This window comes from Branchiostoma lanceolatum, chromosome 3 (assembly GCF_035083965.1).
Source record: "Branchiostoma lanceolatum isolate klBraLanc5 chromosome 3, klBraLanc5.hap2, whole genome shotgun sequence".
Taxonomy (NCBI): Eukaryota; Metazoa; Chordata; class Leptocardii; order Amphioxiformes; family Branchiostomatidae; genus Branchiostoma; species Branchiostoma lanceolatum.
The window spans coordinates 21,065,460-21,089,506 of record NC_089724.1 but is presented as its reverse complement, the minus strand read 5'-3'; the positions used below and the strand labels follow the sequence as shown (position 1 = coordinate 21,089,506).

At 40.7% G+C, this 24,047-nt stretch overlaps 1 protein-coding gene across 9 annotated transcripts in view; it reads left to right on the top strand.

The window, feature by feature from the left end:
* Positions 1 to 22,450, top strand: part of LOC136430979 (serine/threonine-protein phosphatase 2A 55 kDa regulatory subunit B beta isoform) — a 33,741-nt gene extending 11,291 nt beyond the window's left edge. For 5 of the 9 annotated variants that reach the window (XM_066422137.1, XM_066422135.1, XM_066422138.1 and 2 more), the window contains 8 exons: positions 10,351 to 10,448; positions 13,998 to 14,163; positions 17,351 to 17,463; positions 17,841 to 18,018; positions 18,515 to 18,679; positions 18,955 to 19,079; positions 19,517 to 19,653; positions 20,087 to 22,450. In XM_066422137.1, coding sequence (XP_066278234.1) covers positions 10,351 to 10,448; positions 13,998 to 14,163; positions 17,351 to 17,463; positions 17,841 to 18,018; positions 18,515 to 18,679; positions 18,955 to 19,079; positions 19,517 to 19,653; positions 20,087 to 20,369 — 1,265 coding nt within the window. In that variant the 3' untranslated portion in view covers positions 20,370 to 22,450. Of the gene's footprint in view, positions 1 to 6,654; positions 6,791 to 7,698; positions 7,783 to 10,350; positions 10,449 to 13,997; positions 14,164 to 17,350; positions 17,464 to 17,840; positions 18,019 to 18,514; positions 18,680 to 18,954; positions 19,080 to 19,516; positions 19,654 to 20,086 lie in introns of those variants that run through there. The other 4 variants (XM_066422134.1, XM_066422133.1, XM_066422129.1 and 1 more) reach the window with 3 other exon arrangements.
* The last annotated feature ends 1,597 nt before the right edge of the window (positions 22,451 to 24,047 follow it).

The window sequence follows — 24,047 nt, the reverse complement described above, 5'->3', positions numbered from 1 at the left end:
TACAAGGTTGGTGTTCAGGCTAGATGTTGTTTTGTTATTGATGAAGTGGCAAGCCAGGCTGTCAGGTGACACAGTTTCCAATATCCAATTCTAACAGTGATAGATGAGGATCCCCAGAAATTGCTGAAATCAGTAGGAACCAGATAGGTTCCCACACAGGAAATAGGTGTGATTTTTATAATCTGAATATCACAAGATTTATGTAAAAGCCCAGGAATTAATGAAAGTAAAATTGATTTGACAACCTTTATAGAGAAAGCAGGTAAAGGTAAATTGAAAGCTGGCATTCCAAGCTTGAAATAATCTACTATTAGATTATAAACTACTCTGTTATGACATTGAAGAATTTTGATACCAGGCTGTAATCACGGAGAGCAGTGACAAAATTGAGCCAAGATTGGTACTAAGTTATTTATCTGTTCATCTGTCCTGTCATTATCAGCATGGTCATCCGTCACAATGTCTCTTAATTTATTCTCAAGAAGATTCCTTCTTAAATTCTGCTTAAATCTACCATGTATCCTTGTTAACTACATTGTATGCTGGATTAGAGTTAGAAGAGAGTTGACATGTTAATTTGTTGTGGAGATTTACATAGCAATAAGTAAATTATAGCCTTTCTGATCAGGAAGGCACAGCCATTAATAACGCTCGCAAACAGCAAGTTTTTCATATGCTGTTATGAATTCTGTCTACTGCAAGATAAAACCTACTGCTGAAAATTAGGCCAGTAGTACCCTGGCTGATGTTTCAGTAGCAAATCCATAAGAAAGAAAGTGAGACGGATGTTGATTGATTACACTCCAAGAGAAAACTGGGACAAGTGTTTTGGTTGCATAGGAATACATGACATAGAAATACAAATACAAGATCTGTCTTACTATCCTTTGGTATAGTCCATTGTGTTTACTCCCCAGGATGAAGCTACCTTTCTTACATACTGACTCAATCAGTCAATGGTGCCAAACTCAGGTAATGATTGATACTGAATCTGTCCTTGGTTCTGAACCAGTCCCCGGTGCTGAACCAGTCCCTGGTGCTGTGGCTGTCCCTGAACATGTCCCTGGTGCTGTGCCCGTCCCTGGTGCTGGTCCTGTCCTTGGTTGGTCCTGAACCAGTCCATTGTAATGAACCCGTCCCTAGTGCTGAACCTATCCCTAGAGCTGAACCCATCGCTAGAGCTGAATACCTGAGGCTGAACCTGCCCATGGTGCTGGACCTGCCCATGGTGCTGGACCTGCCCATGGTGCTGAACCTGCCCATGGTGCTGAACCTGCCCATGGTGCTGAACCTGCCCATGGTGCTGAACCTGCCCATGGTGCTGAACCTGCCCATGGTGCTGAACCTGCCCATGGTGCTGAACCTGCCCATGGTGCTGAACCTGCCCATGGTGCTGAACCTGCCCATGGTGCTGAACCTGCCCATGGTGCTGAACCTGCCCATGGTGCTGAACCTGCCGATGGTGCTGAACCTGCCCATGGTGCTGAACCTGCCGATGGTACTGGACCTGCCCATGGTGCTGGACCTGCCGATGGTGCTGAACCTGCCGATGGTGCTGAACCTGCCGATGGTGCTGAACCTGCCGATGGTACTGGACCTGCCGATGGTGCTGGACCTGCACTTGGTGCTGAACCTTCCATTATAATGAACTTGTCCGTTGTACTGATCCTGCCCCCGGTGCTGAACCCATTACTGGTACGAAAACAGTCTCTTGTGCTGAACTCGTCCCTGCTGTTGGACCTGTCCCTGGTGCTGAACATGTCCATGGCGCTAAACTCGTCCCTGGTGCTGAACCCGTCCTTGGTACTGAACCCGTCCTTGGTACTGAACCCGTCCTTGGTACTGAACCCGTCCCTGCTGCTGAACCTGTCCCAGGTGTTGGACCTGTCCCTGGTGCTGAACCTGTCCCTGGTGTTGGACCTGTCCCTGGTGCTGAACTCGTCCCTGGTGCTGAACTCGTCCCTGGTGTTGTACCTGTCCCTGGTGCTGAACCTGTCCCTGGTGTTGTACCTGTCCCTGGTGCTGAACCTGTCCCTGGTGCTGAACCTGTCCGTGGTGCTGAACATGTCCCTGCTGCTGAACCAGTCCCTGGTGCTGAACATGTCCCTGGTGTTGTACCTGTCCCTGGTGCTGAACCTGTCCCAGGTGTTGGACCTGTCCCTGGTGCTGAACTCGTCCCTGGTGCTGAACTCGTCCCTGGTGCTGAACTCGTCCCTGGTGTTGTACCTGTTTCTGGTGCTGAACATGTCCCTGGTGTTGTACCTGTCCCTGGTGCTGAACATGTCCCTGGTGTTGTACCTGTCCCTGCTGCTGAACCTGTCCCTGGTGTTGTACCTGTCCCTGCTGCTGAACCTGTCCCTGGTGCTGAACCTGTCCCTGGTGCTGAACCTGTCCCTGGTGCTGAACCTGTCCCTGGTGCTGAACCTGTCCCTGGTGCTGAACCTGTCCCTGGTGCTGAACCTGTCCCTGGTGCTGAACATGTCCCTGCTGCTGAACCCGTCCCTGGTGTTGGACCTGTTTCTGGTGCTGAACCCGTCCCTGGTGCTGAACATGTCCATGATACTGAACCAGTCCCTCATACTAAGTTAAGTACTATTTACCCTGCCCCTAAACTGTTGTTGTTCACTATACCCATGCTCTTCCTGATATGTAATGTCAAATAGTGAAAGCAAAAGTGTGTTTGAAAAAAAAGATGTTTGAAGATAGAATGTGTGTCCCTTGTAGAATGAGAATGATTCTATCGTCACATTTTCGAAAATCGATATCAGTGTCCTCAATCTGCTGAGTAGATAGTTACCAAGCACTCTACAGAGCATTCTCCAAGTAGTCATTGGAAATGACACATTGTAAGTGATTGCAGTCAAAGGGAAGATGTAGTTAGAAAGGTCAGAATGTGACCACACATCTATTTCTCGGAAATGATTGCTGTCCATACCATTATTCATCTCCTCCCATTTAGGTACACTATTGAGCAATAACAGTAACCCCAGAGACCCATAATCAGCAGAATGGCCACTGCCTGAAAAGGGATGAGGGGGTGGGGTCAAAATGCTTGTCAGGCTTTGATGAGAGTGTTCTACATGAGCCATGAAATTTTTGCCCTTGATTTTTCAGAGCGATTGGTTTACTAGGCTTTTTCTTGGTCTGGAAATAGAAATAAGGGAAATGAAATAGCCGAGAAACTGTTTTTCTTCAATAAGACCGTTTTTGTGAGGAATAGAATGAACTCCTTTTTTGGGAGGTCTATTGGGTTTTGATGTAGCGACATATTGTCTGTTGCTGGATGAAATCATGTCAGAATCAGTGACAGCCAGCATTATTAATGGAAGCTGGGGAAATCCAGGCCTTTGAGGTGAGTTAATGTAATATGTTCACTTTCCTTAAGGGAATCTTATATAACAGCCCCATAAAAGGTAAGTTGGAAACAGCAAGGACCTTTAATGGATATTGGAAATTTAATCAATATAAACGTTTTTGGGAAGGAACAAACATGCTAATCAAGCTAGAGTCTGTTGTTGGTGAAGGTAATATTTTTGTCAAGGTACTGATTTATTAATTTCAGATGTGTTTTATTAATTCCACATGTTCATGTTTTTCACAGATTCAACAAAGCATTGTGCCTGATGATCACAAGTGTAAAGCATGCATTGCCTTTGACTCTTTTAACATTGTCTTTGTGAAGTGATACACAGCCCAGCTTTTCAATGACTAGAGGATGTTATTTTCTCAGCAAAGAGCATCATGAAATAGTTCCTTCCCTCCCCTACTATCTTATCAGCCTGTGAACTAGAGCAGCTGACAGGTGAAATAGCTGGAGATGGAGACAGTCATCCTTAGTTGTATTCTGATGGAGAAGAGAAGCTTGTGACAGGCCATTTCAGTTAGCCCTGCCATTTCCACTGACCTTCATGTCAAGGGCATGGAATTGCGCCTGGTCAGAGGGCGATTGACTAAGCTGCTGAAAAGGAGGCCCTCAGGATAATCAAGCTTCTGATGTCTGTTGAACAGAGGCTGGAGAACAAAGTGGGACATAAAACATCCCCCTGACATATACCTAGTCTACGTTGTCATGAATAACAAGAGACAAATGAAAAGATCCTGCATCAATGCAAAGTTATGTTCATGACATATAGATTACAACTGTCCCTGTCGGCATAGGCTGTTAATTCTGGTAAGCTGCAGTTGACATTTGTCATGAATGTAACATGTAAGCAAGTGCATACAGATGTGTATATCAAAAGAGATAAGACATCCACCCACCAGAGGGGTTTTATAGTGCAGGGGTGGTCTCTTTACTCTGAAATTTGACAGCTCCTCAGATTTGCTACTTGAAATGAGAAAAAGGTTTGAAAAATTATGTCACATAACTCTGTAAACAGAAGATTGTATACTTTTGGTTTGTTAGATCTCCTGTTGATTAAGGACCTACGCCATGACTCAAAGAATGTGCTGTTGCCAGATTTGATTCAAGGTCCCTGATACCTTCAGGACAAAATCATAATTACAAGAAAATGCGTATTGGATATGGCCCAGTCCTTGGTTGTCTAAATCATTTTGCTGCTATTGAAGCCATAGGGTGTGCCATTTTATTAAGGCCACACCAATTTTTTTCTGTTGCTTCTCGGAATAGCCTCTCCTGTTTCTCCCATTTAAAAAAAAAAAGGTCACTATTCACATTCACAAATTTTTACTCATGATTTTACTATTGGTTCAGTTGTAAAACTCAATAACCACCAAAAGAGATTATAATGGCCTGCACATACCTAAAAAGTGTGGTCACATTTTATCATAAGTTATAATTTTTCATTTATTTAAACTATTTCTCAATATCAGTCCTATATATCACAAAGCAAATGGTATTTTTTTTACTTAAATTATAGTACTAGATCAAAGAAAGGGGTTCATTGCATAAAATGAGCCATACAAAGCTGAAACTTGAATAATTCCCTTATACTTTATGCTATGTAAACCCTTCATCCCAGATTATTTGCAAAAAAAAATTATCATTTTTTGGGGGCCCTGTAGCTTCAAAAAAAATCCGAGAATCAACAAATAAAATTGGTGTGGCCTAAACATGGTTTGTAGCTTTGCATGTTACTTGCATAAATGTTAAGTGCTTGCAAGTTCATTAAGTTAAGGAAGCCAGAGTTCCAAATATAGAATTTGAAGAAAGGGCAGTGTCTATACTGTAAATCCTGAAAAATGTTTTCCTTGTCTGCACTGGGCAACGTCCAACAGCTGTGAGCTGTATTTTTCAGATCTGCTGGTAATGTGGCATCCATTACTGGTCTTCAAACATCAAGATATATTTCACTTGCACAGCCCTGCAGGGAGAAGATTTTATCAGTCCCTTTAGTCACAACTGTAACCCCATAATTGTGCTGCACAGTAAAAGTAGTGCCAGGAGGACATTGCTGATGTAGCAAAGATAATGGATTAAAGGATAGTTGATAAGCCAGTAAATTATGCTCTGTTTGAGAGAGAGAGAAAAAGATTATTCCTCCACAATGTATTTTCCAGTTGTGACAACTTAGGAAGTTGTTGAATGTTATAGATTTGCAGGGATATGAAATAAATTATGATCAGTTTTATACTTATAAAGTTATAGATACCAGCTATTTCAACAGTAGGTAGTGATAAATAACACAGATGTGGCTATACTAGAACATCAAGGAAAATGGGAAGATTATGCATGACAAGGGGTTACAGGGGTAGCAGTCTTACTTAAACCGTAACTACATTAGAAACAAATCAGCATTGTGATTGTTCTAATAGTTACAGAAAGAATACTTAATGACAGTTGACGAGGATAGTGAGCAATATTCCTCACAGAAAATTGGCTACTTGCCTTATCCATTTATTCCTTTCAATTACAGGCATAGTAAAATTGTGCTGTCCTAAATTTGATTTCTTAGTCTGAATAAAGATGGATAGTTGCAGGGAATACCATGGTTCTCAAAAGAGAAGAAGCAGAAAGCAAGCTATGCATTTTGATTGCAACACTGCGATTTACTGATCCTGTCTTTACAGCTGTGGCCATGTGAGATAAAATGGGCATGTTAGAACATGCCATTCTCACAAGAAACGTGATATATCACTGCTTGTACAGCTCTACCTCCCAGGATCATTTAAATGCCAAACATTATGATTTGAGGCAGAGGACATTCATGGCTGTTCAAATTAAAAGAATGATTTTGTTAATTCAGGAAGACTCAAAGTCAAGGCTAGTCAGTGGGCTAGATATCCCAGCAGATATTTTTTACACACTCCCTAGAGGATGTAAAGCAGCGCTGGTACTCGAGATACATGATGTGGTGCAAGGTAGTTCCATTGGAATAAGGCATCCAGTTCTTATTGGGTCTTCCCAAAAGGTAGTTCCCCACTCAGTATTAGGTGTCCCCCGTGTCCTGATTTTGGTGAATTAGAAAGAGCTTGATAGAGCTGTGGTCCATATTCAAGATGGGCAGGTGCAGAGTGTGGCTTGGCCATTACTGCGTCCTGTTTACTGATTTGGCCCCCATCTCGGGGTGGTGATAAGTAGCGGTATGCATGTGCCACGGTTGCCGCATATCGATTGTTAAGCCCCCAAGAGGCTGGAGAGGCCCAGGGCATTGTGGGATCACGTGGAGGTGCACTGGAGGTTATGTGAGTGTGGAGGGGCTGTTGTATCTTGGACATACTCACCCAGGGAGGCCACTGTGGATCAGGCATTCCCCCTGTCCACCTGGACATGCAACTGTTGGGAAAAACAGACTCAAGATGTGCTTGGATACGATGGAGGAAAGCGAAGGTAGTAATTTTGTATGCGGAGGAAGGGAGGGAGGCGGAAGAGGCTGCTGTGTACATGATGAGGGATGCGCAGCATCTGATGAATAGGCAATGATGTTTTTCCACCAGTGTCAGGCTGTGCTTGGGTAGATCCAGTAAAGGAGGTCAATAGGCTGTAAGAAGTTAATCATGGATTTGAGGAGATGCGGCAGATTTTTGCACAGGCGTTCAAGAAGACGGGACGGGCGTGTATTTCTTGTCCACATGGTGATCCCTTGTATGGAGTAATTCTATTGTGGGTATTTTTATTAGGCAATCGAGCATCTAATCAAATTGATCTGTGGCGACAACATTTATCCATGACAGGGCATGTTAATCTTTGTGTTATTCCTCAGATTAATCCTGATTAATCCCATTTTTGTACATTTCCAAAGATAAATGTTCCTGGCTGACGTTGCATGCAAATCTGTTGGACCTGCTGCCAGGCATGCTGTTGTGCTTGTGCCTTTAGCTCTGGGCCATGTGGAAGCCCCAGCAGATAAATCTACCCTGGCTTCATGAAGGCATTGATGTATGGATAACGACAGTCATTCTAGCCTGCCAGTATTTGATTATACCATGGGGAGAAAAACACTAGCCAGGCTGGGCCCCTGACAGAAGAGGCCGGTATTGTTGAGTGTACATTGCATGAGTCTGTTCCCACCACAAAAGGACATTTCTGAGGAAGGAGAACTGCTCCCCTCCTTGGGACCAACAGCATTGTGTGAATGATGGATGTCTGCTGGGGCGAGCAAATATATTATGTTTTAATTGGATGTTCTTCGTGGAAAATGTCATGCCTACGTCAAGACTGGTATATCAGTGTGTGGTTTGATACCTTGGTGGTGTTTCCGTTGAGAAATGAGTGCCAATAATTATCTTTTCCTCAAGAAAACGGTACTCGCGAGACTGAGCACATGTTGCCAGGAAATGAAGATGTAGGCTCAGATTGTGAAGACGGCGACATTTGCAATGGTAAGGCCCGGCCTGTTCATGTTCCTTACATTCACTAGCTTGCTATGTTGGTCAATATGTAAAGCTTGGGGGGAAGGAGAAGAGAAATGCTAGCCATATTGTAAAGCAAGAACCCTGTCCCTCAGGTGCCATGAAAGTCATCTTCAACATGTCAAATGTATGTGTTATTTGTAGATAATGTGCATCAGTGATTTATCATAAGTAATGTATTTTCAGTATGTTTAGGTGCATCACTAATTGCCATCATTAATCTTAATTCCAGCTGTGTCCATGATATGATTGAAGCCTTAATCCTTGTGTCAGACATGCTCCTTCTGATATAATAATCTCTGCATATGGAGGAGCTTTCCTCGGAATACCTCCAAGTGACAGACTGTCCCTCCTAAAGAACTGACTGGATTACATGTGTGATCTTCTGTCAGTCGTGTTGGGATAATAGATATAGGTGTGGTGGGGGTTTCATTAATCCATCCAGCTATGAAAGTCTGAATAATGTATGGCTCTGCAGAGGTGGATAAATGATGGACAGTATTATAACAGCATGTCAAGGTCACCATGTAAAGACTCCAAAGATGGGTTTAGCGTTGGCTTGCTGAAAACCAATGCCTGTAAAGTACCCAGTGTCATGCAATGTCACCCATGGAATAGAGGTACATGAATGTTGTTATGCTACATGTAGTTCAGTCAGATAAATATCAATGAAGAGTTCTCCAGCCAGATTTAGTAGAAATGTGTATACTTTCATGCCTACAGGTATGGTGGTGACCTTTCTTGTCATTGAGGAAGTAATGATATGAATCTATTCTACTACATTACCACATGATTTGATTGGGATGGATGAACATTTCCATGAAATAACAAAACTGAAAACTAGGTGGTGTCTCCACATCCATTCCCCTGCCTCTGTAATGCCACCTGTTTTAAACAAGTAAAAACCTTTAAAATGTTGATATTTATGATTCTTAATCCAATCATGTAGTGTAATATATTGATAAAACACCTTGGCTACAGTAGTTACTACCATACAATACATATAGGTCGTTTAATAACTTTCATTCAATCTGAACAATGTACAAAATATATTTTCTATATAGAAAATTCTGTTTTTATTGCGCCAATGTCCATAATGGGATGCCACGCTTGAATTTTAAACTGTAAAAATATCCAGCATGATGCTTGGCTATATGTGTGAGGGCACAATAATGATATTGGATAATGATAATATAACTTCGTGTCAGAATATACATTTGATGTTTCTGATTCAGAAGTTGTACTGTTATCAGCAACATTCCTCTGTTTCAGCCCACACAATCAGTTCTTCATTAATCTGTAAACACAAATGAGTCATTTTGCTTCATCAGCTCAATGACAGTCTACACATACAGCAAACAGATGAAAACTAGATTGAGTCTCCTTATGAATAATGTAGAGGGATTATTAAAGTAAATTGTATATGAAATGAAATATATTTCATGAAACATTCCTTTTCGTGAGAAAGCTATGCATGTCGTTTATTTTTAAACTAAAACATGATACCTTCAGACAGAGCTTAAGTCTACCCCAGGGAAAGAAGTGCATCTGTGGATGTCACCCGTAACCTTTCACACTGCTTCATTATTTATGCAGGGTACTGTAATGGCCACTAATAGCAGTATGTAGACAAGATCAACCAAATCATCCCCTGTCATGAACATCTGTCAGATTGTTTTGATGTAATTCTGTTGATATACAGTAGTGTTTGGTAGTTAGAGGATTATGTGTTACACTGTATGACACAGGACAGTTTTCTCCCTGTATGCTTTTGTTAACTGGGTTAGATTTTTTTAATGAAAGCAATGGTCATATATTTTGTACACAATTTGTACAGTAGACATAGATTTTATCAAAGACTGCAACTGTTACAGAATAATATTTGTAACATACTAAGTCCTGTGCATTGGATAATATTGATGTTATTTTGTTAACGTAGGAGTCATAAAGGCAGCTTATTTTTTTTATTTACTGGTACATATATATGAGGGTTTTTTTTCAGATACTTTTATACTTTCCTGCTATATTGTACAGATACAGTGGATACAAATATTATAACGTGTTGTTGAAGTCTGAACAAAACCGTGAAACAGAAACCTTACAATCGTAATTGTTCCTGGCCTAGACGAGCCAGGAGCTAAATGATTTTTTTATCAGATGCAATTCATGAGCGCTGCAATCAAAGGATTGCTGGGCCCCCTGTAATGTGGGAATGTAATCCCAGTGTCTGGTTCCAGGGGAGAGAATGTTGAACTGTTACAACCAGCTGAATTTTCCTGCCTACGTCAGCGTCGGACGTGGAGCTTATTGCATTTGCTGGTGCAGAAATTAGATTAAGATATCGGCAAAATCGGATGAAGGTGCTCGGTAGAAGGAGGGTATAATTGGTGAAATTGCTAGAAACGCCGTTATTTTTGGAAATTGCCACACTTCGGATGGGGCCCAACGTCCCACAAGGTGATTCAATGTGGAAGCGTCTGGGTGGCTGTGACCAGCCTTTCAGCCTGTTTAACCTGTCCTGTTGTGTGTCTGTTTCAGCCGACATCATCTCCACCGTAGAGTTCAACCAGGATGGCGAGTTGCTGGCGACGGGAGACAAGGGAGGACGTGTGGTCATATTCAAGAGGGAGCCAGAGGTGAGGTCATGCTGTTTTACATGGAAGCAGGGCTAGTTAGGTTAATCCTTGCACTAAAGCTGCAACCTTGCACCAATTTTGTGCGTAATGAGGTTGTTTTTGTTGTAATTGTTGCTCCAGTGCCACTAATCTTCACCATTGAAAATATCATCATTTGACCTTTACGGGTGGGTAAGATTGTATGTACAAGTAGACCAATTGTAGGCTCAGCTGATCACGGACTCGTGGTGAGGGCAGTCTTCCCTCATGTCTTGTCATGAAATGTCAAGAAATATTCTGTCTTGAAATAGTCTGTCTACGAATATTATGTCTGAACATCTAAAAGATAGTTCTGAAGAACTTAGCCCAAAGAACTTATATTTATAGAACTCGGAATGTGACATGTCTACTTTGGTACCATTACAAGATTACATTCATTTCACCTTCATTCTCAACTTGCAAGCATATATGGCAAGTTTGATGGATCCAAACTAAAGCGGAAAATGCAGCACAGCACAGGCCTGAAGACATTGACGTCATGTTGCCGTCTGGAAAGCCACCGCTGAATTTTTGAGCGGGTGTGAAGGTGACCCCTTACAAAGGCACCTGTGACCTTTTATGTACATGTTGTATCACAACAGCAGGCAGAAATCAACATCTTACCTGCCAGTCATGTGGTCAAATCATATTAACATATTAATTACAACATTTTTGAAGGTTCAGTAGTAAATCCTAAAATGTCTAACACAGACACTTTGAAATACAAGATGGCTGCATGTTTGACAATAGGTATCGTTACCAGACTAATACTTGCAATGTGTATTCATCCCGTATAACCCTGAGTCTGAAAATTCTGCAACATTTTTTTTCAAGGAAGCTGATACTATCATTTGACACACTAGAGATTTAAATGAGGGGAAAATAACATAAGAGTGTTATTGTATGAAATAGACTGTTATAATGTGGTTGACCATTAAAAAGCATTCTGATTACAAAGTCCCATGTCAAGGTGATAACATGCTGTTATGGCAGCTCCTTGGTATATATGCCTCTCTTTTATGCAGCACCACCTATCAGAGTGTGACATTTTTATGTACATTACAAAGAGGAGGGCTCATTCTTCCAGAGAGTCTCATCATACTCTGATTATACTGGCACAATAAAGCATGCATCATAGGTTTGATGCACATCTTGCTTTAATTGTCAGTATGTTGATGAAGAATGTAGGAAAGGCAGTGACTAACAGTGGAGGCAGTGCATCTGCTGATGACAGGAGGGAGTCAGATGGGTTCTACCTAAGTGCAGCCTAATTACCCATTGAAAAGCCAGCATGTGCCTCGGAGACCCAGATTCAATTCTCACCTCATGTTTCCACATTGTTAAGTATAAACTCAATCAACTTGTATGGATCTAGGTCTTCTGACTGTAAAGTATGGCAGATGATGATGGAGGAAGTGTGCTTTAAAGAGGGGCTGGGCGCAGTGTCCTCCATTCCTTGGCTGTGACTGGTTGATCGGTGTTTTTTTTTGTTTTCACGGCTGAGAAGGTCTGCATTATCGACCTGTCCTGATTGTCCATGAGTATGTGGGCGTAGAACTCTGCAAAGGTTTCAGTCCTGATGGACGCAGGAGATTTATTGACCCCATTTCCTGCGTCCATTCCCGCTGTTGATATTTACGGAACGTGATGTGTAGTTCGTATTCCATGTAGGCAGATCCCAGAGAGATGATACTATCTGAGGGAGACATAGAAATGTTTTTGAAAAGGTCATGCACCCATCGCCCTTTATTTATAGTCTGCATTGTCAGGTGAGTTGTATGGAAGAGTGTACGGAAGTTTGAAATTCCGAGTAGAAGGAATAAAGCAGAAAGATTTATAAAGCGAGAAATTATCTTTTCTTGACCCAGACCTTGCGTAGTAGATATATGGATTTCTAAGAAGATGGCTGAGACATCGTGTCTGTGGGTTCCTATAGACGTAGCAATAATCACTACCTGTATGAGATAGAGGGGGTAATGACATGCCCCATCGCCAGATGACTAACCATGACCTTCATGTGTTAATACATCACACTTCATGCTTTTTAACATCAATATTTGGGAATTTTAGAATTGCACTTGCATACTGTTCTAATCTAAGGGACTGTATTGCCTGTAAAAATTAAATGATTACATTTGATTGAAACATGTTTTGAAGGGATAAAGCAACACCTTTCCTACACTTCTGGTAGCAATGGTTTTACACAAAGCAAAATGTTTTCTGTTGAAGCTGAAACCAATGTTTGCTATATGATGTCAAGCGTGTAACCCTGTAGAGGTGGGGGACAAAGCAGGAATGATTTACATAGATATTGGCTAGATTTTAGGGTAATGATGACAGCCATATGTTCCCACTGGTCCCATTGCCATCTGGGTTACTGCCTATGCAAATGTCATCAGCCCACATGCTGCAACATTAACGGCCCTGTGATGAACATTCAAGTATCCAATAAAGTACTTGTACTGTAGATTTTACTGTAAATACCTAGGTCATAAAGTGAGACTAACAAAACTACGGATTTGATATGTCGCCATTGGCCAACACATTTCGGGATGCCAAACAATTTCTGTTTACGTTGCTTACCAGAAGAAAAACATTGGCTGTTATATTATTTTGCTACATCTTTTTCACCCCTGACCATTGTCTGTAGCTACTGCAGAGATAATGTAGCAGAGAAGCATAAAATAGTGTCAAACTGTCAATAGGGTATACATATTTCTTAAGCCCATGAAGACCCGTAGGGAACTGTTTTTCTAATCATGAAATTTTAATGGTGTGATATGCCCATCAAGTTGGAAGAAGATACTTTCTTCATGAAATATCAAAATAGTTAATGGTACACGCATGTTCCCTACTACATGACTCATGGAAATTGGTTTGATTAATAAGCAGATGAGAAACATTGCTAAATGACATAGTTTTGCAATCAATTTGCTTGAATGACATAAGCCCTTCGACAAAAATAGTTACTCAAGCAACTGGATGAAATTTCAAAACAGTCAGACGTTTCAGACAGCATCCGTTATCTTTCGTCAGTTTCTAAGGAAAAATCTGTCAGAAACAAGTTTTACACCTAAACTAGATATGTTAATGAATGATATAAGCCCTTCTTCAGATAGATAGACCTTACTTGACAAACCTTCTTAGAAGTGCAAGTATACAAAGACAGTCTCTGGAGACTTGACATGGGTCATAAGTGTGTAACCAAGAAAAGACATTCATGGATTAGCAGGCATGGTTATGTTATGGACTTATGAAAGGCAAGTTTATTTTTAGGCCGGATTTACACGTGCGTTTTCTGAAAATTTGTGTGTAAATCAGGCCTTAGTCAACAGATAGGCATCAATTGGAGGAGGGTAGTGTCTAGGCTATCAGCTGAAGAAGACAGTCCACAAATTCAGGTGCAAAATGATCTGGGACATCAGTTTATTTCAGTCCTAGTTTTATAGTTTAAGGTCCTCTTCATATGGTAAATAAGAAGTCATTTTTCTCCTGCTGTTGTCAACATGTGTTTATCTGTATTCCCGCCAGTCGAAGCAGTCCCTGCCCAGACGAGGAGAGTACAACGTCTACAGCACTTTCCAGAGCCACGAACCAGAGTTCGACTACCTGAAGAGCTTAGAAATAGAAGAGAAAATCAACAAAATTAGATGGTTACCTCGACAGAATGCTGCGTATAGCCTTCTATCTACTAACGGTAGGTTATACTCTATATTTTCCTCATTACACCTTGTGACACCACCACCCATGCATACTAATTGCCCAGCATGTAAAATCATGTGTGCGTTTTATTGCTTTATGGAACACACAAAAATGTGCCAAAGTATTGTTAGTAGAGTCAATTCCATGTCACCGAGAGGGTTTTCAGGTAATATTGCTAGTGAGTTCAAACAATTTTAGATAAAAGACTGTTCCAGTCAAAATAGTTCTAAATTTTTTCAAACAATCAAGAATGAAAGTTTGAACATGTTTGAACTTATCTATATATGTTGGAACTATTTGGAAAGTAATTGCACAAATATCTCTTTATTTAGAACAATTTTCAAACATCTATGTGATTGTTTCACTGTTTGAACATGTTGGAACAATTTGCATCATTTTTCAAATGGTAGATTTGGGTTATTGCCCCCATAAAAGTAGGTGCTAATCGCACTCTATTGTCTGCCTATGTATATTTTTAGATTTCACGTCTGGACCTTTGTTTTGGGGTGTCTATGCATGGCACCCAGGCCTAATCCCCTATACTTTGAAGGGATGTGTGAATTTCCCTGTTCCCATCCCACTGACCCAGTTATACCATGTTGTTATAATGTTGGAACATGTAGGAACAAATGATCAACCTATTTTCCAACAGTTTCGAAAATAATACAAATAACATGTGCAATGTTAGAAATTTGTCTAACATGTTGGAACACAGCAGAAACTATTTAGAACATCAAATGAATGTTGGAAATTGTTCTAAACAGTCACTTATCTCCCTTAGATTGTTACAAAGGTTTTGCAAATGTTAGAACAAAAGGCAACAAACACCCTCTCGGTGATGTGGAATTGACTCTACTCACTTAGCCAAAAATCGTCTGTAACAAAATTCACATGATCAAGCAACATTACAACTGAAAAATGTTTGGCACATGGAAATATTAGTCATTTGCGTATGAAAAATAATCCATAGATTGAACAGGACACATTCAGGATGAATCCAGGACAAAAGGTCCTGGATCGTAGTGGCCAATCAGAACCATTATGTTTTAAAACTTTTCTCTACGCCTGATATAATTCATATCAAAGGATTTAGTTGGCTGTGAATATAGGCATCAGTACCAGGATGACATCATTATTAGCTATCTCCCATAGAGATGAAACTCATTAGGTGCTTGTTTCGGGCCTATTGGAATTTGAGCCAAGTAATCATACAACAACAATCTTACCCACTTAGTAAGTCTGCAGGTGTGTGTGAATAATCCTGTGTGTTATGAGTTACCAGCAGGGTCTTGGCAATGGGAGCCGTTCTCCAGAGTGTACTCCTCTTTCCATTTTCAGCTACTAAGAGATTTACAACATGGACTACCGAGTGGTTCAGGGTCGTGTGGAAGTTAATAAATCTGCTCCACCAGGGGAGGTTGTGTGGATGGAGAAGGAACAGGGAGAATACTTGTCTGTGGGGCGTTTTGGGTGTGGAGCACATAGATTATAGTTATTGTTCGATGATAACTGTATATAGTAGAGTGGATTCATTCCTCAAGCTAACCGACATCTTTCACACCGCAGTCGTCCCTCAGTAAGACATCTGAAGCCGCATAGTTCCTGTGTAGAACTTTTATTCAGTCTAGTACCAGTATTGTTCGATGATAACTGATTATCAAGGTTGGGATATACTGTCAAAATTGCTCTAGAAGACTCAAGAGACTGGCAAAATCTGGTCTATATGGAAAGGTGGTCACTATAGACAGGATTCTTGATGCTTATGTCAATGAGGAAAATTATCTAAGGGACCACCAAAAAGAGTGGTGGTCCTTATGTAGAGGTGGTCACTTGTACAGGTTTGACTTCTACTTGTATATTCAATTTTAGAAACTAGATTTCCCACTAGTTGTGCCCATGAGTTGGAGGGCTGAAAACTGGGTTTAATGCCGGTTATTGTCAATGGTGGATTCATCACCTGTTTCTGGGGGATTTTAGCTCCTCTTGTTTACAGCACAATCAATTCTTGGGGTCCTGGCCAAATTGCAGGGCCAATTCTGCCTCATTACCACCATCTATTTCTGGCAGGTCAGGTGTTCCTTGGGGAAGCATCACTGTAAATGTATAATGGCCGTTGCCTCATGTTAGCCAATGCCTTGTTTTTCCCTGTCTTCTTAGGCCATGTTGATTTGATTATATGGATGACATCCGCGCGCATATCAATATTCTTCCATTTCCAAAAATAAGAAAAAGTTTTCTACCAACCAGCTACAAAATGAACTAATATATGCTGTAAATTGCAAACAGATGTTTCGGAAAATGGATACTAATGTCGAAGAAGGTCAAAGAAGAAGATGTGAAATAAAAAAATTAAGAATCTATGATTTGGTGTGCCATTCTCTATGTGTTAAGTCATGTGTTATTTACACGTTCGCATCAGTTTTTGGGATCCCAGGGGATGTCATCCATATAATCAAATCAACATGGCCTTACCTTGTGGGTAACATCATATGTTAGTTGGAGTAACCTTGAACATAAAAGATTCTGGGTTATTGCAGAGACAAAAGGAGTAATCAGTTATGGGATGACCTTCATAGTCTGGTGTGTCTATTTATAAAGAGTTGGATGGTTATTTACACATAGCATTATGAAGATGGCATACAAACTCCATATGGTGGTAGTAGTAGTATGTATCTTAAAGTACATTATCTAACACGGTATTACCTGACTTTGACACAATCACTATCATATAACCAGCATCTAAACAAGTTGGAAAAGACTGACTGCATGAATGACATTCATACCATGTGTCAAACAAAATGGTGGAAGCCTTGAAAAGTATCTTGATTGGTATGTGTGGCATGAGACACTAGAGATAAGTCTTATTGACTGTTTCTGCTATCTCACAAGATATGTATAAAGCTTTAATCGATTTCTTTCATCGATAGACTAGGGACTAAAGGTCGCTGGAATAGAGTTTTTTTTACTCATTCCTGCAGTTGTGGCGAGGGTAGCTAAGGCATTTTGCATGATAAGCTGGAATGGACTTACGCACATTCCACTTTTCATAATCAACCAATTTACCTCTACCAAATTATTGGGAAGCTGTAGCAGTGTACTCAATTAAAAACTCAAAATGTACAATCATTATGATATTTTGAAGTAAATATACCTGTAAAATGTATTTGATTTTTTCTTTCCAGATAAAACTGTCAAATTGTGGAAAATCACAGAGCGGGACAAGCGCCCAGACGGCTTCAATCTGAAGGACGACGAAGGGCGTATAAAGAGTCCAAATGACATCACTGCATTGCGGGTAGGTTAGTTTTCTCAGGAGAGGTCCTCCCCCTGTCACATGTACACCCATCAGATCTGATCTGATGGGAAATTGTCTTCATCCACTTCAGTGCCATCACCTGTTCCGCTGTGACATTTGGGTTCACTTGTGTGAGCCCTGTGGAATTATTGTGACTTCTCAATACTTGGACTCTGGATTAAGTGTCATTGCACAATTAACCTATGTATATACAGTTACTTTCTTTTTTCTTTTCTTTTTTGTTAGCTAGTGGTCATGCTAAAAGAATGTAAAAATGTAGGAATTCTCTTTCTGCTCATGAAATACCAGCATTATATTAAGTTTGGTTTTGTAGTTACAAATTCAACATGACTTACCATACTCTTTTTGTGTTGCAGGTACCCTTCTTCAAGCCCACCGAGTTGATAGTAGAAGCCAGCCCCCGCCGGGTGTACGCCAATGCGCACACGTACCACATAAACTCCATATCTCTAAATAGTGACCATGAAACCTTCCTGTCTGGAGACGACCTCAGAATCAACCTCTGGCATCTAGAAATCACAGACCGAAGTTTTAGTATCCTTTTCTACGAAGATTGTGCTACAATTCGAGTGTTTCTTCTGTGCTGTTGCTCTTTGAAGAAGGTACACCATTGAACATAGCTGTTCTGATATTTAATACCATCATGCCCCTCTCTCATTGAAAAGTAGTACCTTCTTGTTGAAAGTACTACAGTGGCAACTTGTTAAGATGTACATGTGCATGAAGTCATAAACAGTGATATTCTGATATTCAATACCATCATGCCCCTCTCTCATAATGACATTGAAAAGTAGTACCTTCTTGTTGAAAGCACTACAGTGGCAACTTGTTAAGATGTACATGTGCATGAAGTCATAAACAGTGATAACTGTTTTTACTTCCTGTTTCCTGCACTGATGGACTGTAGTGTATTTCTACTTATATCAGACTGAGGCTATTAGAATTCCTGTGAGTGTTGCTCGTGGCACAGTAATGCAGTAAAGTGAAGACCACATACCCCTGTACCCTTCCTTAACCAGTGTTCCTCTAGATATTGTCGACATCAAGCCAGCCAACATGGAGGAGCTGACAGAAGTCATCACAGCAGCAGAGTTCCACCCCAGCATGTGCAACGTCTTTGTCTATAGCAGTAGCAAAGGCACCATTAGGTTATGTGACATGAGGCAAAGGGCACTGTGCGATCAACATGCAAAAAGTGAGTAGTTCTACAAGGGTTCCTTTTGGCCAATAACATACACTAGTTCTAAGTCATCGTCTTATGTTAAATGAACTTGTGCAAGTACAGCACTTCATAGGTGTGCTAACTTCTATCATGATAATTAACTCCTATCAATTGTACTTTTTTTGTAATTTTTCTTTAAAGAATGCATGTATAGTTCAACAGAATGGGTTATATGTATCTAACCTTGTTCTATGTGTGTGCAATATCGTGAAGACATTTGCGATGATGTGCCTGTTATCTCGCCACAGTGTTTGAAGAGCCAGAAGACCCAAGCAACCGTTCCTTCTTCTCAGAGATTATATCATCCATTTCCGATGTGAAATTCTCCCATAGTGGCAGATACCTCATCTCTAGGGACTACTTGTCAGTTAAGGTGAGTAGAAACTACAAGTCTGCAAGCATGTTTGTATGGCTTCAATCTTCACTTTCATGTTTTGATATGTAGCTGCCTCCACCACTTGATATATACTTATAGAACTGACGGCAAAGCTTCGTTTCACATGTAGTAGTGAACTATTTTTAAGATGACTTTCTTTAACTTTTAAGATCACAATCTTTAACTTTAAACCATATCCATCCTGTCTGCTTAAAAAGTAGAGTAGTGTAAAATATGTTCAAGATTTTACTACTACTGCCATTATGTTTTACAACATTCTCTGTGCCTTTTGACTGCACCATACTGTTGTAACTTGCATGTGACTTTGTCTCTTCTAAATAAGTTCCGAAGTTCTATGTTAGTGCTTGTAGTCTGAAGAGGATAAGGTCTTTGTTCTCATGTTGTACTACAGTTCATACCTATGTCTGTTTCAGGTCTGGGACCTTCAAATGGACTCCAGACCGATTGAGACATACCAAGTACATGAGTATCTCCGTAGCAAGCTCTGCTCACTGTACGAGAATGACTGTATCTTCGACAAGTTTGAGTGTGCTTGGAACGGAAATGATACGTAAGTCATCACCTCTGTGGCCCTCAATTAAATGAAGGATGCTATTTTGGTGACTATTTCTGATGGTTACAATATGTGTGTTGACGGCAAGCATGTTATCTTAGGATGTGTTCTACTTTGATAGTGATATGTTTTACACAAATTATACTGTCCCTGTAGCTCAACCTCACAGCTCAGCTCCTCGTTCCAATACATTGTAGATGATAACTGGGAGACACGGGTTCAGAACCGTGGAAGGGCATCCTGGTTGAAGCTGCATTCATCTTTCAGAAGGGACGTAAAATGGGGGTCCTGTGATCGAGGAGGTGCCTCAATCACGTTAAAAGCCAAAACGATAGCCTCATTACTCAGATGGGTGCCTACTGTCTGTATTTCAAATCAATAAAGCTTGGAAATGATGTGTGTCAGTGTTAAGAATATTTTCTCATTGCAGGCAAATCATGACAGGCTCCTACAACAACTTCTTCAGAATGTTCGACCGCAACACGAAACGTGACCTGACGCTGGAGGCGTCACGGGAGAACACGAAACCAAAGTGCATCCTGAAGCCACGCAGGGTGTGCACGGGCGGGAAGCGCAAGAAGGACGAGATCAGCGTGGACAGTCTAGACTTCAACAAGAAGATCCTCCACACCGCCTGGCACCCCACAGAAAACATCATCGCCGTAGCCGCCACTAACAATTTGTACATCTTCCAGGACAAGGACAAAGTGTGACAATCCCGGAAACCCCGCCTGCCCCACTTCTACCCCAGATTCCCTGTTCCGTTGTTACCCTGACGTCCTGGTCAGTTACCCTCAATTCCCTGACCACAAATCTCTCACGGAAAAGTGAAAAAGGTGAAACCTTTGTTTGCTGCAGAGGAGTCGAGAATAGCTGCTTTCTTTTCGGTTTATATTTTTTCTTTTGTTGGTAATTAAAGCAGTGAAATTTGATTGATTTTTTTTGGTTAGGTAAATTGATGTGAGTGCTATCAAATTGTGTACTTCTCACAAGGTAGAAGTGTCGAGGCGGGGGAAAAGTGGGGAGCTTTGTGGTCAGTGGAGAATTAGTCTTTGTCGAAAGGCAAAATTTTGATGTCAACTCCACGTACTGTTCAGAAGTCTTAGTCCACCTCTCCTTACTTTCTGAGAAAGACAACCATAGATTTCTTAGTGTTAGCTTAGGGTAAAGATATGTCTTTTGCAAGCCAGAAAAAAAGTATGAATATATTCCCAATGTTGGAATTTTTTTGTTTTGGAGACAATTGTATGATGAGGAACATTGAGGGACTGTGTCAAGACTTTACTATTATTCCTGACAGAGAGGATTCCCATAGATCCCTTTTACTGTTTGTACATGATCCCTAGGATGACAACCACACCTCAGGAACTTAACAAAGTCTTAACAAATAGGCAGACTGCCTTTTTGGAGCCTTACATGTTTTACATACAAGTCTGTTAGGAGAAAATTGGTCAAGTTTTGCGACAATCCCTCAGTATTTTCATTCCCAGGTGGATAGTATGATACAGGATGCCATGTGTCCCTGCGCTTGATGGACCTGCATGTTACCATGTTGGATGTGTCAACATGGAGTAGATTATAAAACACTGGCTGTCCAGTTTATGAACCAGAGATATTATTACCAAGGGAAGAGATATTGGAAAATTGGGATAAAAGAATATTGTCATGTTTGAAAAGTTCTTGTTTAACAAGAAAGGAAACAGATATTATCTGTTTTGTGCCCTGACTAAGTTTGAAGTGTAGTTCCTATTTGAACCTGAAAGAAATATTCTTCCAGTTGTGAAGGGCCCTAATTTTGATGTGTTGTCCCGGAAGAGACTGTCTCAATGACAATAATGTGTTGATGCATGATACAGGACTTGTATACGTGGTGCAGAAAAAGGATAAGAGAACTTGGAAGTTCAGGCCACATGATTTGTCAAGTCAGTACAATTGCCACGTACACGGGTTGTGAGTATGTTGAATATGTTGAGGCATACCAATCCACTCTCTCATGTAATGAAATGACGCAGGCCATTTGGTGCAACCCTGCACAACTGTTCTTGTACCATTATCCACATGCATGGCAAGACATATCTGACATGGTTTCTGACTCAGTAGATCTTGCAATTAAAATTGTACATATGGAGATTGCAGCAGTAGCAACAACAACTACTACTACAAAAAAAATTAAACTGTTGAAAAATATGTGATGATGAAATTTTGGAGCAAATGTACATTGTGCGTTGTATGAGAAGACCAACCTTTCTTGTGTTGAGCTTGATGACTTTGTGCAGAGAAGATATAATGATATTTGTGTGAATTTATCTGATCCGTTCATTTGTTGCCATACATTTTCACTGTAACTGTGCACGTGCAGACACACGTTGGGCACGTATGAAGCAGTTGAATTTATTCAGCTTTAGCACTCTAACTTACAAGTTTAACCATTACAAATTTGGTGCTGTATGGCACCTGTAGAGTGCTAAAGATGTGATAGACTGCTTGGTGAATTATTTCTTCAGTCCTTCTGCAAGACTTTTGACTGTATTGTATACATGTAACTATAATTCCAGACCATACTGAGCACTGCATGTAGGGAAGTTGATTGTGACTTCTAGATTCCTTCAGTCGTATTCTTAACAATGCACATTTCTGTATAGAACTCACCCTTGTAATCATAGTTCTCACTGCTTATATACAAGATGTTGTGTTTCATTTGCAGCAAAGTTGTCAAATGTCAAACTGTTTTACATTCTGATGTTGACCATTTTGTCATTTCAATCAATCAGGGAACAGTTTTTTTAAAACCAAATCTTCATTCTGTTTTTTTTTTCATAGCACCTGTTTTGCCCATGAACTGCTTTGGTAACTTTGTAGGTTAACTGAGTTGACAAAGTTCACGAAATTAACCGAAGGTACCGGTGACTCTAATTTGCAACATTACCTAGTGATGGTGACTTCCCACTGCCTGGCCCACCTTTCAGAACATTACTTCATGTCTGACACTGTGCCCTGGTGATAGACATGCTAGCAATGGACCTCCTGATCCTACAACATGGACAGTGATGAAGATTCAGGGAAGAATAACCAGTGCCCAACCTGTGTCTGTCTGCCAAGGTAGCCACATGCAATCATTTTCATTAGTAGTTTTTTGTTTTGTACCAGTACTAGACTAATCTTGATTTAAATTATTACATCATAAAGATGTGCGCTTTATTTTCAGCAGATTGTGCAAGAAATGCGCCATGTGACTTCCAATAAAATCTCTCCTTTTACCAGAGATTTCTATGTCATGTTGTCTTTGTTGTGTGGTGTTGATTGTGGCAGCTGTAACAGTCTATCAGATGCTTTGGTTCAAAATTATTTGGGCTGATCAAACCAGACTTCAGTGCATGGAAGGAGTAGCCTTCACATAGGGAAATAACAAAGCGTTTGATAGTTATGTTGTGAATGAAAAATTGCATTCAATTAATGGAGATTAATTAATGGAGCTGTAATCTTCTGGCTGATCTTCATGGATTTATGGGATTTGTAGCAAGCAAAAAAAGAACATTGGTTTCGGCTGCAAAAAGTTGTATCTACAATGTATGAGGGGTATTCTAGAAGAATAAATATTACAAGTACATGTACTGACATTTTAGTAGGATTAGGAACAAAATGCCTGAAGTGTTATGACAGCCTGCTAGGTGGCTCTTCATCACTACTTGGCTTTGTACATAGAAGTCCACTCATTCTTCCCAGTAAGTGGGTGTCAAGGCTGGTTTCATTGCCAGAATTCAAAGAACAGGGTTTGATAAAGATAACCTTAAAGATATAAGAAGCCTTGCCTATTTCAGAAATAAGCTTTGGCTGGAACTGCCAATCTTAATAGAGATTGTTCCATCATGGAAAAGAATTTAACTCTTAGCACAAGAAATGCGATAACTTTGTGACGTGGCCACTGGATCAAGGTCCTGGTTCTCCTGAAGAGAGCCAGAGGACTTGCCGAAAATTTGGTGGGTCCTAATTATTGCGTTAGGGTAAAGTTAAAACCTTTTCTATAACGTTAGGCCAACACAGATGAACTAGTGATAAAATGGTTCCTGAGTTAGATTTAGTGTGTATTTGTCTGTTATTTATGTGGCTCAAGTCAAAACACAATGTCTCGACGCACCGAAAGTTGATTAGAACTGACCACTGTGCTGATCACATGATTCAAGTGGGTTCACCTGTCATGCTTCAATATCCTGCTAGGTGGCACTTTGTCATTGCTGTTCAGTCGACTACAAACTGATGAAGGGTGTTTATCAGTGTGAGTGCTGCTTTTCTTGCCAGCTGCCCTCCGGTAATGTTCAAAGGTCAACCCTATGATTTAGGCCACCTTGCAAGCTCGCATCAATTTTGGGTCATCTTGAGGATTTGTTTAGTCA